The sequence below is a fragment of the Cynara cardunculus genome (assembly GCF_001531365.2).
Source record: "Cynara cardunculus var. scolymus isolate 2C chromosome LG 3, CcrdV1, whole genome shotgun sequence".
Classification (NCBI taxonomy): domain Eukaryota; kingdom Viridiplantae; phylum Streptophyta; class Magnoliopsida; order Asterales; family Asteraceae; genus Cynara; species Cynara cardunculus.
The window spans coordinates 8,228,683-8,244,261 of record NC_037530.1 but is presented as its reverse complement, the minus strand read 5'-3'; the positions used below and the strand labels follow the sequence as shown (position 1 = coordinate 8,244,261).

At 32.0% G+C, this 15,579-nt stretch overlaps 3 protein-coding genes across 3 annotated transcripts in view; all 3 read left to right on the top strand.

Moving 5' to 3' along the window:
* Positions 1-1,821: 1,821 nt before the first annotated feature.
* On the top strand, positions 1,822-3,080 carry LOC112508765 (tropinone reductase homolog At5g06060-like). The gene is made up of 4 exons (XM_025113509.1): positions 1,822-2,151; positions 2,251-2,467; positions 2,557-2,663; positions 2,762-3,080. Exons 1-4 carry the CDS (start codon positions 1,831-1,833, stop codon positions 2,948-2,950), a joined length of 834 nt encoding a protein of 277 aa, XP_024969277.1. The 5' UTR covers positions 1,822-1,830; the 3' UTR covers positions 2,951-3,080.
* Positions 3,081-8,507: 5,427 nt separating this feature from the next.
* Positions 8,508-12,657, top strand: LOC112508766 (tropinone reductase homolog At5g06060-like). The gene is made up of 4 exons (XM_025113510.1): positions 8,508-8,817; positions 11,860-12,076; positions 12,144-12,250; positions 12,334-12,657. The coding sequence occupies exons 1-4, from the start codon at positions 8,515-8,517 to the stop codon at positions 12,505-12,507; spliced, it is 801 nt and encodes a 266-aa protein (XP_024969278.1). The 5' UTR covers positions 8,508-8,514; the 3' UTR covers positions 12,508-12,657.
* A 2,189-nt stretch (positions 12,658-14,846) lies between these two features.
* LOC112509912 (tropinone reductase homolog At5g06060-like) overlaps positions 14,847-15,579 on the top strand; it is a 6,977-nt gene continuing 6,244 nt past the window's right edge. The window contains exon 1 of the mRNA XM_025115122.1: positions 14,847-15,188. Coding sequence (XP_024970890.1) covers positions 14,877-15,188 — 312 coding nt within the window. The 5' untranslated portion in view covers positions 14,847-14,876. The remainder of the gene's footprint in view (positions 15,189-15,579) is intronic.

Genomic DNA, 15,579 nt, shown 5'->3' with positions numbered 1-15,579 from the left:
TTTTTAATTTAAAAAATCATTGACATAATATCTTTTATTTTTAATTAAAATAAATTTTATCATCTCTTTTAAATGTAAATACTTTTTTGATATAATTGTTTTATTTTATATAATGTAAGTATTTTTTTTGTTCAAAAAATGTTTAGGGACTTTATCGTTCAGAATATGAATGTTCATTGGGTTTTTTTTCCATGTTTTTCTCATTATTTTACCACGTTAATTAGTTTTATAGGTCATAATAATGAATATAACATGTTTTAGAAAGTCCAGAGAGTTGTTTAACAGGTTTTGAAATGTTCAATGATTTATTTGTTCTAAAAAATTATCCAATAACTTAATCATTTCAAACACTAAAATCCATTGGGTTTTTTTAGATTTTTCTCCTATTGTTTATTACGTGATAATTTTTGTTATTAATATATTGGTACTTATTAATGGGTGTGTTAGAATTGTGCTGAATGAATCCAGCAACCATAATCGACTCATAGTCGATAAATTGAAGATGGATTGCATATTAGATTGTCCTTTATGCATATATATCTTACCTTTTATGAATTTGTTTATAAAATATTTGTGTCTAATTTTTGACGTTGGTTAAAATATAATATTATATTATATACTTGAATTATTGGTGTATGTTTTCGATGTTATTTTGTAGACTTATTATCATGTGCATACACATACATACAAGTCGACAAGTATTGATAGATACCCTCCTAGAACCTATATTATTTACACGAAAAGATAGCAATATAAAATAATTGGTTGTTATATTTTTGTCTTGGTAAATTTTATAAAAAAATAAAATTAAAAAAACTATGGAAATTTAATGCTAGAACCTAGACCTTTAATTATGACATAAAAATAAGAATATAAACCACAAGGGTGATGCGTGATTGGTTTGAGTTTGACTCCAAAGGTCAAAAATACTAAGAGGTCTCATGTTCAAATCTAAGAAGAAATAAAAATCCCCTTGTGGCCATGGAGGTTTAAATCGGTGACTACGAGCTATCTGCAAAACAGGTGGTCGTCTTGGGATTAGCCGGCTCACATAGTGGGTTGGATATCCATATTAATAAAAAAAGAATATAAGTTGTTGATTTAATCAAGTGATAAGTTTTATAAAGAGAATGAAAATAGTTACAAATGTAAGGGGCCGTTTACTAAACGCTTACTCGGTAGGTGCTTACCGAGCAATTTTCTTCACCGGATGAACATGACAAGGCCCATGAATCTTACTTAGTAAGAGCGAGAGCGATGATAAGAAAACAGAGTCTTATCCCTTAAGTGAGAGTGGCGACTCTTACCCGGGTAAGCGCTTATCATATATATTGTTGCATGTGTTACCATTTTGATATACTACAATATTATCCAAAAAAAATAAATTATAATATTGGTTTCTAACGATAAACACTTATTGAGCAAACATTTATGTAAACAGCCCCTAAAAATGTTTCACAATATAATATTCCAAAAATAGTTTTTCTTATATTATATTTAAAAAAAATACGTCACAACAAAATGGAATGATGGAAAAAAAACGTTTACAATGAAAAATACAAATTCATCCTGCACCACAAATCATATATTCATATAATATATGCTATCATTCAATCATAAAACGTGATGGCCATCTTCCACTAGTGTTGCCAATCGATAACACTAATTGGGTGACTAATTGGGTGTGAGAAAATAGGATGTATGTGCCTCTTATATTTTATTAATATATATATATATATATATATATATATATATATATATATATATATATGGAAGAGCAGGCATTTGAGTGATATCTAAAGAAAAACAACACATTACCAAACGTCGAGCATGACCACGACTAACGCACCGCTAAGCTTTGCTGGATTGAGTCTGACTGGAAAGTCGAGATGGTCTCTAGCCGGAATGACTGCTGTCGTCACAGGTGGTACACGTGGAATTGGGTTCGCTGTGGTGGAGGAACTGGCAGAGTTAGGGGCTATGGTGCACACCTGCTCACGCAATGAGGTTGAACTTAACCAACGCTTGCAAGAATGGTCTGCCAAAGGCTTCACAGTCACTGGATCCATCTGTGACATGTCTTCTCGTCTCCAACGGGAACAACTTATGGAAAAAGTGTCGTCGCTTTTTGATGGCAAGCTCAACATCCTCGTAAGTTGTTATATTTGTGAGTATTTCAATTAATGATTTTACAGACTTCCACGTGCAATTCAGAACGCTTACATCCCTAACGTTGGATCTTTCGTGTAGATAAACAATGTAGGGACGACCTATACAAAACCTACCATAGAGTATACTGCCGAGGACTATACCATTCTCATGGCAACCAATTTGGAATCTTGTTACCATATGTCTCAACTTGCGCATCCTCTTTTAAAGGCTTCTGGAGTTGGAAGCATTGTGTTCATTTCTTCTGTTGCAGGATTAGTTCACGTTAATGTTGGGACTCTTTATGGTGCCGCCAAAGGTATGGTTTTTGATGATCTGGTAGAATGGGTCGAGAAAAAAAGGGTTTTAATTGATTGTGTCTTTTGCATGTATCCATATTTATTACAGGGGCAATAAATCAACTTACAAAAAATTTAGCATGTGAATGGGCTAAAGACAACATTCGGAGTAATTCTGTGGCACCATGGTTTACTAAAACCCCTCTTGTTGAACAAGTAATTATATGCCCCTTCATCTTTCCCCTTTTTCGCTAACGATCATAATGTCAACTTCCCTTGTTTTAATTCGATCTCGATCTATGGGAAATGTTCAGCTTCTGCAGGTTATGGATGATACAAAGAAGTATATGGGTGATGTGGAATCTAGAACTCCTATGAAACGCATAGGAGAAGCAAATGAAGTTTCATCTCTGGTGGCGTTTCTTTGCCTACCTGCTGCTTCTTACATTACTGGTCAAACGATTGCTGTTGATGGAGGATTTACGGTCAACGGTTTCTCATGATTGCAACATGTCGTCTTACTTGATGTTAAGTTTCAAGACTTCATTTTAGGCAATTGAATAGTTTTCAATCTGGAAGTGTGATTTGGAGTGCATTTTTGAATTAATGCAAGTTAGTTTAATTGGTCATCGAGAAACATCACTATAATAAAATGACGGTCTCTTTTATAATTCATATGTATTCTTGTTTAATATATTTTTACTGTTGTTAATTCCCCTGTTGGAGCTTACTCTTGTTGATAACACTTCCTTTTTTATAATCATAGTTTACATAAAAATATCATTCCAGATAATGATAGAGAATGTATTTCAACACAGCTCCAAGAATTTATCATCCAACTTTATGAAATTATGTTGGAAGAAAAATAACCAAACCATATACATCATTCGAAGATGAATTTCAAAAGTTAAACATTAATTGTCAATTTGTCATATAATTAAAATCAAAATGAACCACCCTTAATATATATGCACACAACAATGAAATGTGACGAACCCCCAGACGACCTACCTAAGATTAGTCTTTTCTTTATCTTCAGGTGGTACCTCTACTACTCTTTCTTCAACTAGGTCGGACGCACAAAGCGCTCCACCTGAGTTAAGGTTAGGTTCGGGGAAGTTAAAGCAAGGTGTCTGGTGTGAGGTCGTCCTTATGTATTACATATACTCGGAAGACCGTGGTAATACGAGTAGGGTGTTACCTGCTCCCTAGGTGGCGTGTTTCATATGTTAGCTAGTCCCTGATCCGTGTAGAACAAGGGAGAACATTCATTTTTTACGGCATGGAGTACCATGGTATGTATAATGTATGTATGTATGTATGTATAGAGAGAATGTGTGTCAAATTCAACCGAGAACAATAACTAAATAAGAGAACAGTTGAATCACATGTGATTTTACACTAAAATCAAGTGTAAAATCACATGTGGTTTACGCGACTTTGACCGCAACATGAGGTCACGAGCCACTCGTTTGCGTACCTTTGTATTAACTGTTAATGTAAAATCACATGTTTTTTTACACGTGATTTGACCGTTTTCGTTTTTCTTTTTGTTACTGTTTTAGTTTAAACTTCCTAGTTTTGATATTGTCAATGGTAGCTAAGCCTATTGCCTTTATGGCCTCCCACTCATGGAAAATCCTTACTAATATGGACTCTCTCTGGGTTAAATGGATCCTTACATGCTTAAATATCGTAATTTTTGTGATGCTCCAATCTGCAGTGATGTTGGTTGGGGCTGGAGAAAGATTTTGGGCAATGGCGTTTCCACGTCAGTTTGGTTTAATAACGGGCACTTCAAAATGTAATATAAAAAATAACCTTCAATCAGTCCCGACTCGGCCCTAGCCACGTACAACTCGTGCAATCGTATATGACATTAAAACCCCAAGGGGCATCGAGTTTTTATATATTATTAGCTTTGGTTTAATCATGAGGGTTGTAAACAACAAATCAAGCCGTCTAGGGCATCAACCCAATACTATGGTTATACTTGACTTAGTGTGAATAATTATGAAGTTGAAACATCGGATTGAATAACTTAGAATAAAATATGTGTTCTTGTAAATCAAGATTGAGTGACCATGAAGATAGGTCAATCAGATTCTTCCATTCGGATGGAGGATAATCAAATCTAACATCAGATCTATAACTTAAATGAAATGTGAGATCAAATCCTCACATTTCATTTAAGTTATAGATCTGATAGTGACTAAAATGCGAAGCTTTCGAAGTTATTAAACTTCTTAGGTTCGGATGTTAATCCATTTATGTCATATCCGATTAATGTTGTGTGTGTGTGTATATATATGAGCATTATAAAACAAGTAATAAGAAATTCATTCTAAGTGTTGAATCAGATTCTAGTTGTATTATTTACAAATTTAATAGTTGAGACCAACATATAAGTAAAAAAATATTCAATAAATATTTTTACTATTAAAAAAATTAAATACAAGATATACTAATAATTCACCGAAGAAAGAAATGTTAGTCATCTTTATTATACATACAAAAATACAAATAAACATTATGTTAAAAGTAGATTAGTTATCGACAAAATATAAGAAATAGAAATTAATACGCTCAAACCACAATTACTCATTTGGAATTTAAAATTGTCTCCTCAACCTTAAATTCATGATTATTTATGAATATCCTCAGGGGTGTACTCGATCAAATTGGAACCGACTGATCCAATTACAATCGACTGACCAAGATTGAATCTCTAATATATTGTAATTGGATTGAAAATTTCAACATCCAATTTGATTCAATGCCATCTGAGAACCGACTAAAACTTAACCGAACCGACAAACATCCAATTAACCATCCACTGACTACCAAGTTATCCATCCCACCATTATCTAAATATCATTCAATTAATTTGTTTTCAAATTTGCTTAAATCGAAATTTGTTTTGTGTGAGGTTTAGAATTTTTAACTTTCCTTATGTTGGTTTTAACACATATTAAAATTGATTAATTAATTAATTTATATCATTGTTTGAGAATTAGATTGAATTAACACACTGAATGGATCTAATCCTACCGAATCATCCATTAGATATTCAATAAAAATATCTTATAGATAGAACTAAACTAATCAAATCATTCATTTGATTAAATCAGATCAAAAATCCAATTTTAATCGATTGAATCGATTGGTAAAATCCAATATTTAATGAATGATTGGATTAATGATGAACAGGACTAAGCACATATGATATATGATTGGGACTGTTTACAAAATAACTTATTGACTTATTCCGGTGTGACATCGGTAATAAACACTTTTTAGTGTTTGGATAAACAACTTATACCGTTGACAAACCGATAATAAAGTGTTTTTAAAATGTTAAACTCTCCCGACTTATAATAAATTGATAAATATTTTTATAAAAAAACATAAGTTATTTAAAATAATTTTACGGTTTTAATGGAAATAGGGAGGACAGAAATTTGCAGCCGATTGAAGACACGTTTTGTTCCAATTAATTAAGAAGAGGCCACGTATTACTCCACTTCCTTTCCAAATTTACAAACTAATCCCCTGGAGTTGAGACTCATTTCGTTAACATCATCTAAATTTCTAGAAAATACATATAACCTCCCTTCACTTTACTTTTATTACTTTGAGATCCCCAATTTCCGATGTTACACATATAACGAGTTGTCATTTAACTTTTTCTTTCTTCTCCAATGCAATTAGTTGATATATATATATTGTTATCAACTATTTTTTTTTTGCTCTTATTATACTGAAATTTGTTGGTTTTTATGTACTAATTTTTTTAGGAATACTACTATCCTAAAAAAAGTTAAGCCCCTAATATTTCGAACCATGAGTAGGCGTCCATTCTGCACTCCTTATGAGACAGCCCTGGAGGTAGGGATGGTCAAAAACATCGAAAAATCGAGCCATGATGTTTGATTCGAAATTGAAAATCGAAAAAGATGAAAAGAAAAAAAAAATCGAAAACCAAAACATTAGGTATTCATGGGTTAGTTTCTGTTTTGAATTATTGGTACCTCTGATATATATATATATATATATATATATATATATATATATATATACACACACACACACTTGAGATCATGTGAGACCAAAGGTTTTTCGTGAGACCCGTAAAACCAATTCTTAACCATTGGATTTATTCTTCAGAGTTATACTTTTGGTTATTCTTCAGAGGTATACTTCAGAGTTATTATTCAGAATTATACTTTTAGTTATTCATCAGAGATATACTTCAGAGTTATACTTCAGAGTTATACTTCAGAATTATATTTCAGAGTTATTCTTTAGAGTTATACTTCAGAGTTATTCTTCAGAGTTATTCTTTAGAGTTATACTTCAGAGTTATACTTCAGAGTTATTCTTCAGAGTTATTCTTTAAAGTTATTCTTGAGAGTTTTACTTCAGAGTTATTCTTTAGAGTTATTTTTCGGAGTTATATTTTAGAGTTATTTCAAGAGTACAAGTCTGCAGAGTCATTCCAAACAGTTAGCTCACCCGAACTCTGAAGTCTGCTTTATTCAGACTTAGCTCACCCGAACTCGGGAATCTGAACTCTGAAGTCTTCTCTTTCAAACTTAGAAATCTGAACTCTGAAGTCTTTTTATAGACTTAGAAAAAGAAGTTTGAAGTCTTCTTTTTCAGACTTAGAAGTCTGAACTCTGAAGTCTTCTACAAGTCTGAAGAGTCATTTTTCAGAGTTAGCTCACCTGAATTCTGAAGTCTTCTTTTTCAGACTTAGCTCACCCGAACTCTGAAGTCTTTTTTTTTCCAGACTTATAAGTCTAAACTCTGATTTAGTGGGATTGATTTTATATTTCAGAGTTATTTCAAGAGTACAAGTCTAAAGAGTCATTCTTTAGAGTTTTACTTCAGCGTTATTTCCAAAGTACAAGTCTGAAGAGTCATTCTTCATAGTTAGCTCACCCGAATCCTGAAGTCTTCTTTTTCAAACGTAGCACCATGCAGAGCCTTTGCATAGTGCATGTAAAGCTTCTGACTTGCCTATACATAGCTCTGAAGTCTAAAGAGTTTTACTTCAGAGTTATTACAAGAGTACAAGTCTGAAGAGTCTGAAATCATTTTTCAGAGTTATATTTCATAGTTATTTCAAGAGTAATGAAGTCATTCTTCAAAGTTATATTTCATAGTTATTTCAAGAGTACAAGTCGGAATAGTCATTCTAAATTTACTTCTAAGTTTAAATTCAATTTATTGATATAGTTTCATTTCTAAATTGAATTTTATTCTAGGGTTAACTTTATTTTAATTAATTATTGATATAGTTTCATTTCTAACTTCAAGTCTGAATAGTCATTTTCAGAGTTATTTTAAGAGTATATGTCTGAAGTAACATTGTACTTTCCATGATCATTCATATATGTAAGATAAGTTTCCTGACATGATTTTATTTTTTAATATTACCCCGTGTAATACACAGGATCAAAACTAGTGTGTATATATATATATATATATATATATATATATATATATATATATATATATATATATATCAGTTACTAACCCAAACATAATAGAAAAAAAGTCTTTTACAGTTTGATGTCAAACATTACTATGGATGATTGGTGGTATAAAGTCGTTAAAGAGTTGACAATAACCGAAAATGGATGTTTTTTATAATTAAACTTATTTTAATTTATAACATTTAGATTTGCTTTTGTTTATTTGTTATATAATTGGTTTAAATGTTATATTCTAATACTGTTTTTATATTATAAATAATATTTTTATAAATACGAGTAACCGTAAATCAAACCGTAATATTTCGGTTCGGTTTAAACATCCAAGTATCCTTTACAAAATTTTATTACATATATAATATATTATTTAATAAAAAATTTAAAAAAATAAAAAGTCCGTTAGTTAACAGTGACTTAAATCGAAAACCATAAATACAAAAATAGCAATTTCTAACAAATCCAAGGATTAAAAACGTAAGTTATTCTTAGAATAAAAAGGAGATTTTATAACTATTTATATACACAATAGATCTACGCACCAGTCATCTGGAAAGAAACACATTCATAGCATGGCAACCGCCGCCCCGGGGAGGTTTGGCGGAAATTTTAGATGGTCTGCATCGGGAATGACTGCTCTGGTGACCGGTGGTACACGTGGAATCGGTTACGCTGTGGTGGAGGAACTCGCGGAGTTAGGGGCAGCGGTGCACACCTGCTCTCGCAATGAGGCTGAACTTAACCAGCGGTTACAAGAATGGTCCGACAAGGGTTTTAATGTCACCGGATCCATCTGTGACTTAGCTTATCGTCCCGAACGTGAACGGCTAATGGAAAGAGTCTCGTCAATTTTCAACGGAAAGCTCAACATCCTAGTAAGTTGTATTTCATTTTCATATGTTCTAGATCCTGTTCGATTTCCATTTCCATTTAATAATATATGTATAAATATACGTATGTATATATTTATGGTCAATGATCTAAAGAGAAACATGAGAAGAAATCTGAACCCTTATCACTTTTAAATTCATGCTCACTCATGAATTGTGCAGGAATTAATCTGATGCACCTTATTATTGTTGATATTTAACTAGGATTGATCCAAGAGTGGAGATATCTTCTCCTTCTCTACTTACTGAAACTCAACCCATTATATTTTTTAAACTAACAATATATACATATATTAAGATGGTGTTTGGTTAGAGGTGAATGAATATAAAAAAAATTGTTTGTTTTTCTATAATATAACGGGTTCATTCTTCTAGAAGCACAAAAACTCATTCCTGGTTAAATTGTGGGAATGAAAATTCATTCTCTATCATTATCATTCCCATTCCTCATGTTGAGCCAAAAATAAAATAAAATAAAAAGTAATCAAGGTCGGATTAGGGACGGGTAATGCCGTCTCGATCCCGCTTTAGATATGAAAATAAATCCCCGTCACACCCCTTTATTTGTGAAATCGGGGAATCCGTGTCCCGACCCAGCAGGTCAAACTCTCATCTCTATTCAGCACTGTGACTTTTATGAATTCAATAATGGCTGCTTCAACGAAACTTGTACTATCCCATTGTAGATTAGCAATAAGATACACATCATACCAGTATATATCTAAAAATTAATTACAAAAAATATGGTTTTTATAGTACCGATAAACAACTCCTAAACTTGTACCCGACGCGTCTTCATCTTTTGAAAACGGTCAATATATACCCAAATTTCATTCTAAAACCCATCTTTTTTTGTCTTTTCATGGCTTATGATCTGTCAAATTTGTAGTTTTCTTTATTGGTTTTGAGTGTTTATCTTAAAACTCAAGTTTCTTGGTTCTTTGCTCTTGGTGTAAATCGAATACATTTGTGGAGTCGTTTAAATATGTTGGATTTTAAATATATTGGATTTTAAACTGTCATACAATTTTTTTCATTCATAGTCTGTAATTGGAATCATAACTCTTATTTATTCAAATTGTATTAATATGTAAAGACCAAGTGTAACCTATATCATCGTTAAATCTTATCTTATAAAACCAGTGGAACTTCAAAAYCGTWAAAATWCATRRYTCCCGCCGCATTGCGCGGGTACACAACTAGTGTTATTAGATTAATCAATTTGTTGGGCTTACTTATCTAATTTATTTGGACTTTATCTTGTTTGGGTTTTAGATTTAGTTGCACTATTTGAAATTCAGAAAAAATACGGTAGCACCTTTCAAAACGATACGATAGCACCGTTAATAAACCTAAATCTTTTACCCTTCGGTGGCTAAATAATACGGTGGCACGTGCCACCCATGCCAACCAAGCAGGTCCGCCCCTGCATCATACAACTTTGGTGTACATTATGACACTAAATTTTAGTTGCTCACAATTTTGAAACCACTTTTATGTCCCAAATCCACATTATTTACTTGGATGCTTCTGTGCTCCCATTGCTATGCGTATCAGGGAACACGAATAGACGGAGTACCTACCTACGATCCATGATTGCTATGCGTATCAGGGAACACGAATAGACGGAGTACCTACCTACGATCCATGCACGCTTTTCTTTCGCGTAGCTCTAATATTGTGGTTTCAGGGGTGGACCTACCTTTTGCGGTGTATAAAAATGTAGGTCTAAACTGTAACTTTTTAAAGGTATATAAATGTGAATCGTTAACCACAAGGGTGGTGCTTGATTGGTTTGAACTTGCTTCTAAAGGTCAAAAGTACTTTGAGGTCACAGGTTCAAATCCAAGGAGGAATAAAAATTCTCTTGTGGCCACGGAGGGTCAAATGCGGTGACTCCGGGCTATCTGCAAAGCAGGTGGTCGTACTGGGATTAGTCGGCTCGCATAGCAGGTTGGATATCCAGATTAATAAAAAAAATGTGAATCATTAAGATTTTTTAGGTTCAAACTATAAATGTTAAAACCTTTAGGGGATTTAAATGAGAAATTAAGAAATAAACCTAACTCTCGCCCAACTAAACCCTAAATAAGTTACACTTTTAACCTTTGAAAGATTTTACTGGTTTTAATTTCTTTTTCATTTTCTTATTTTATACCCTGATCATATTAATTAGTTAATTATTAGCTAAAATATATTAAAAATACGTATTCTTTTTACAAATTTCATCATTAGGAAGGGTTCTGTCAATACCTTAGAAACGAACCCAATGTTGAATATCTTTAAAATTATTTATATCTGTTAACACGAATAAGAAAGTAACATGACTTTAACATTAGTTATATGCGTTGTATGATTAATGCAATATTTAATCTATATTAATTACACATTTTTCTCGATGTTTGTTGTTGATCCTTTTTGAATTTTTCTAATAAAATGGAACTTTTTTAATAACATTTAACATGAATACAAATTTATTATTAAAGTCTTTGGTTTGAGCTAAATTGTTTATACTTATGCAATAAAGCTAACATCAACTCTTTAAGGTAATTTTGTGTATATTTGACGACTTTAGGGTGTTTAGGGGATGTTTGACAGTTGTTGAATGATTTGGTGTGGAATGATTAAGTGATCAGAATGATTAAGAAGCTCTTATGATATAATGTAAACTGAAATATAATTGTTTGGTAATTGTTTACAATGAAATTAGGGTGCTGAATAGTTAAGAGAGAGTTTTTTGAAGAAAAAAAGCTAGTGTATCGATTTTTAAGGACTTAAATATTTAACTTATATCTAATCGACCCAAAAATAGCCAAAAACGGAGTCCGTGTAGTCATTTTATAATTTGTTTTTAAGTTTTATTTATTAGAGTAATTATTTTGTGATACCGCTGCCAAAAAATCATGGATCTGTCTCTGACTACACCACTAGTTTTGCATCAAGTAAACAATATGTAGATTCTTACAATGATTTTATGAACTTCTGTCTATTTTCAAAAACTTAATTCCAAAGACTTCTTTTGTGTAGATAAACAATGTTGGGACGAACATTCGTAAACCAACTACCGAGTATACTGCAGATGATTATTCGTTTCTCATGGCTACCAATTTGGAATCTTGTTACCATATGTCTCAACTCGCACATCCTCTTTTAAAGGCTTCTAGAGTAGGAAGCATTGTGTTCATTTCCTCCGTTGCAGGTCTTACTCATGTTTTTGTTGGGTCGATCTACGGTGCCACCAAAGGTATGGTTGCATAATCTCGTTTAGCACCAAGTAAAAAGGGGTTGTAACGTCTGTTCTACATCCGCAGGTGCAATGAATCAACTTACAAAGAATTTAGCATGTGAATGGGCAAAAGACAACATTCGGGCTAACTGTGTAGCACCCTGGTTTACTAAAACCTCTCTTATTGAAGAAGTATATACCTTCTTCTTTCCCCTTTTTCGGTAACGTCAAAATTTTTTTATTCTAATTCAGTGAGAAATGTTTGCTTGATGAAGGTTCTCGATAACAAGGAGTTTCTAGATAATGTGGCATCTAGAACTCCTCTGAAACGCCTTGGAGAAGCAAATGAAGTTTCATCTCTGGTGGCCTTTCTTTGCCTACCTGCCGCGTCATACATTACTGGCCAAACGATTGCTGTTGATGGAGGATTTACAGTCAACGGTTTCTAACGAGTGCAACATGCCATCTTGTATAATGCTCGAGGACTTTGTTTTAGGTAAATCATCAAACAAGATGGAGGTGATTATTATATAAGGAAAAGGGATGCAACATTAGTTGTAGTTGGTTCAATGTATTACATTTTGGTCAATTCATTATTTGCAAACAATTTATCTTATAAAAGATTAATTGATTTATTTATTTATAAAAAGAGAGTTGGCAGAATGGGATGTGTGTATCTTCAAATCCTAAATTGTGGTGTTAGAATGGTTATCCCACATGACATGGAGATGGAAGATAAAAAAAAAATGGTGGTGGGTACAAAAACAGAGAGTTTTATCACACATATTAATTAATTAATAGGTAAAATGTATAAAATAACAATTTATTTTTATAAATTTTTTTATTATTAGGACATTATATTTTGAAAAAATTATTTATTATAGTATTGGGTAAGCTTTTGGTTTAAATTTACTCATTATACTAGGTTTCTATGTCATCTTATTGTCCACATAAATTGCCCCCATGTACTATAGTGATGTGACTTTCTTATTACAGCATTGTACTTTCAAAATTATTTTATTATAGCATCTACTAGTTCTTATTAAACACTCTACTTTTAATTTTTTTTTCTATATCTATATAAAAAAAAGACCTATTCCGACTTCCCCAGAGCCTCCAGTAGCACAGCCGAGACAGCGACGGGTTCTCTGCCCCGCATGGATAAGCTCACACTAACCCGTCAATTTAGGATCCTGATTCCTGGACCCAATTCAATTAAGTGAGATCTTTCATTCACATTTTTTTCCACATACGGATATTCCTTGCTCATTATCAGACAATCACTTTCGAACATTTGTCAGATGTGTCGATATCAATGGTTCCTAAAATGGCACCTTATATCTCTACAAAACGTAAATCCTCCCGTTCTTCATACTTTTTCAATATGAAAAAAAAATGCAAAATACAGCAGGCACCAGTTTAACTTGAAGGGGGGGGGGGGTGATTTAGTAGTCCAGGTAAAACCCCCTTGAAGTATCAACTAGTGGAGGATTTGTGTTATATATGGTAATCCCTCTAATATCCGAATTGAATACGAAACTTCTTATTTGTGAAAAAGAAAAGAGATTAGATATTTTACATGTTATTTAATAAATATATTAAACGAATTAAAAAATTCTAAATTATTCATTAATATACGAGTATTAATAAAACTAGTACAACACAACTTATTTCGCTAATGTTTTTTAAAAATGTGTTTTTTTGAAAAAAGAAAATAAGAATTGTTTCTTTTTTATAAAAAAAATATTATCTTTTAAAGAATATATTATATTTGTTCAAAAACTTTTACTTGACGTATAAATATATTAAATTAATTAGATTTTTTTGAATTATTTATTAATATAACAATATTAAAAAATTGTAGATCATAATTTATTTCGTTAACATTTTAAAAAGAACTTTAAAATATATGTATTTTTTTGAACATAAAATAAGAAGTGTTACTTTTTTACAAACAAAATATATCTTGAAAATAATGTATCATATTTATTTAAGAAATATTTTACTCTAGAATATTTAATTTGCATTCAACTTAATAAGAAAAAGTCAAAAAAATTAAATGTTTTTTTTAAATCATAGCAATGAAAAATAAAAATCACTAATAATAATTTGAAATAAATTTTTATTTTTATTTTGTTAAGTGATCAAAATAATGTATCATCCACATTAACTCACTAAAGCCACACAAGAAAAAAAAATCAAAGGGTTAAACGGGTTACCTATTGCTATAATGGGTAGATTTTTTAAAATGCGATGTTTTAATAAAAAATAATTTGAAAGTACATTGTTGTAATAAATAAAAACAAAAGTAGAATACTATAATAGTTTTTTTTATGAAAGTAGATTGCTATTTCATGTATTTAACCCGTTAATTAATAGAAAAATGAAAAAAAAAATGAGAAAGATGGGTATAAAAAAGCGGACAACAATAAAATAAATATCTTCTTGTTTCGCGTATTCGAAATGTATAAGTTATACATTGACTTTTTATATTCGTCATACCATATTTTCATCAATTCTATCAAATAAAAACTCGTCTTTCAAAATCATTTTTAATATAACTGACTTTTATAAAAGTTTTTTATGTTTGATAATTAACGGGAAAAAGGGGATAAGATGATAATTAACGGTATAAATTATTTATTCAAACATCATTTATTATGGATGTAACATCGAAATAAGTAAATAAATTGTTTTCACAAACAATCTCAAAGCTACACTGATTTTTTGTGAGATTGTGGTTATATATTGTTAGTTTAACAATGGAACAAACACTTGCTTGGCGCTCGTGGCAGAGTAGCAAAAAGAGCCCCAGAAAATGACGACGACGGCGGCGGCGGAGACCGGTTCTGCAACTAGAAATTCCAGATGGTCTCTAGCTGGAATGACTGCTCTCGTCACCGGTGGTACACGTGGGATCGGCTATGCTGTGGTGGAGGAATTGGCGGAGATGGGGGCGGCGGTTCATACTTGCTCTCGCAATGAGGCTGAGCTTAACCAACGCTTACTGGAATGGTCTGCCAAAGGCCTTACCATCACCGGATCCGTCTGTGACGCAACCTCTCGTCCTCAACGCGAGCAGCTTCTACAAAAAGTCTCATCTATCTTCAATGGAAAGCTCAACATCCTAGTAAGTTGTTCAGATTTTGTTAGGACGTTTTTACTTGCTAAGTTCATTTGTAAATCAAACCCGACTTATCGAGCTTAATCTTTCTAGTAGTTGTTCCATTATTTTCTGAGAAACTGATAAATTGGGKAATTTATTGAGATTTGAGGTACCAAATTGTGATTTAGGACCCTAATGCTATTGGTTCAGTAATGATAAGAAATTTTATATGGCTAATTATTATGCTGAAACTCCCAATGTAGTGAAACCAGTTTGTTGGTGTTTCTAAAGAAGAATTGAACAGGATGTTCTCCATCAGAATATTGGTCGATGTACGTTATATAACTTTGGTGAAATGTTATCACACAAATTGCTTGTGCTCTGCAACGTAAATCAGACCTATGACCTATACCTT

Bases quoted from the DNA above. Each gene is read 5' to 3' on its own strand.
- LOC112508765 (XM_025113509.1), top strand. From the start codon at position 1,831: ATGACCACGACTAACGCACCGCTAAGCTTTGCTGGATTGAGTCTGACT. The intron at 2,152-2,250 runs GTAAGTTGTTAT...TCTTTCGTGTAG, and splicing joins ATGGCAAGCTCAACATCCTC to ATAAACAATGTAGGGACGAC. The intron at 2,468-2,556 runs GTATGGTTTTTG...TATTTATTACAG, and splicing joins TCTTTATGGTGCCGCCAAAG to GGGCAATAAATCAACTTACA.
- LOC112508766 (XM_025113510.1), top strand. From the start codon at position 8,515: ATGGCAACCGCCGCCCCGGGGAGGTTTGGCGGAAATTTTAGATGGTCT. The intron at 8,818-11,859 runs GTAAGTTGTATT...TCTTTTGTGTAG, and splicing joins ACGGAAAGCTCAACATCCTA to ATAAACAATGTTGGGACGAA. The intron at 12,251-12,333 runs GTATATACCTTC...TGCTTGATGAAG, and splicing joins AAACCTCTCTTATTGAAGAA to GTTCTCGATAACAAGGAGTT.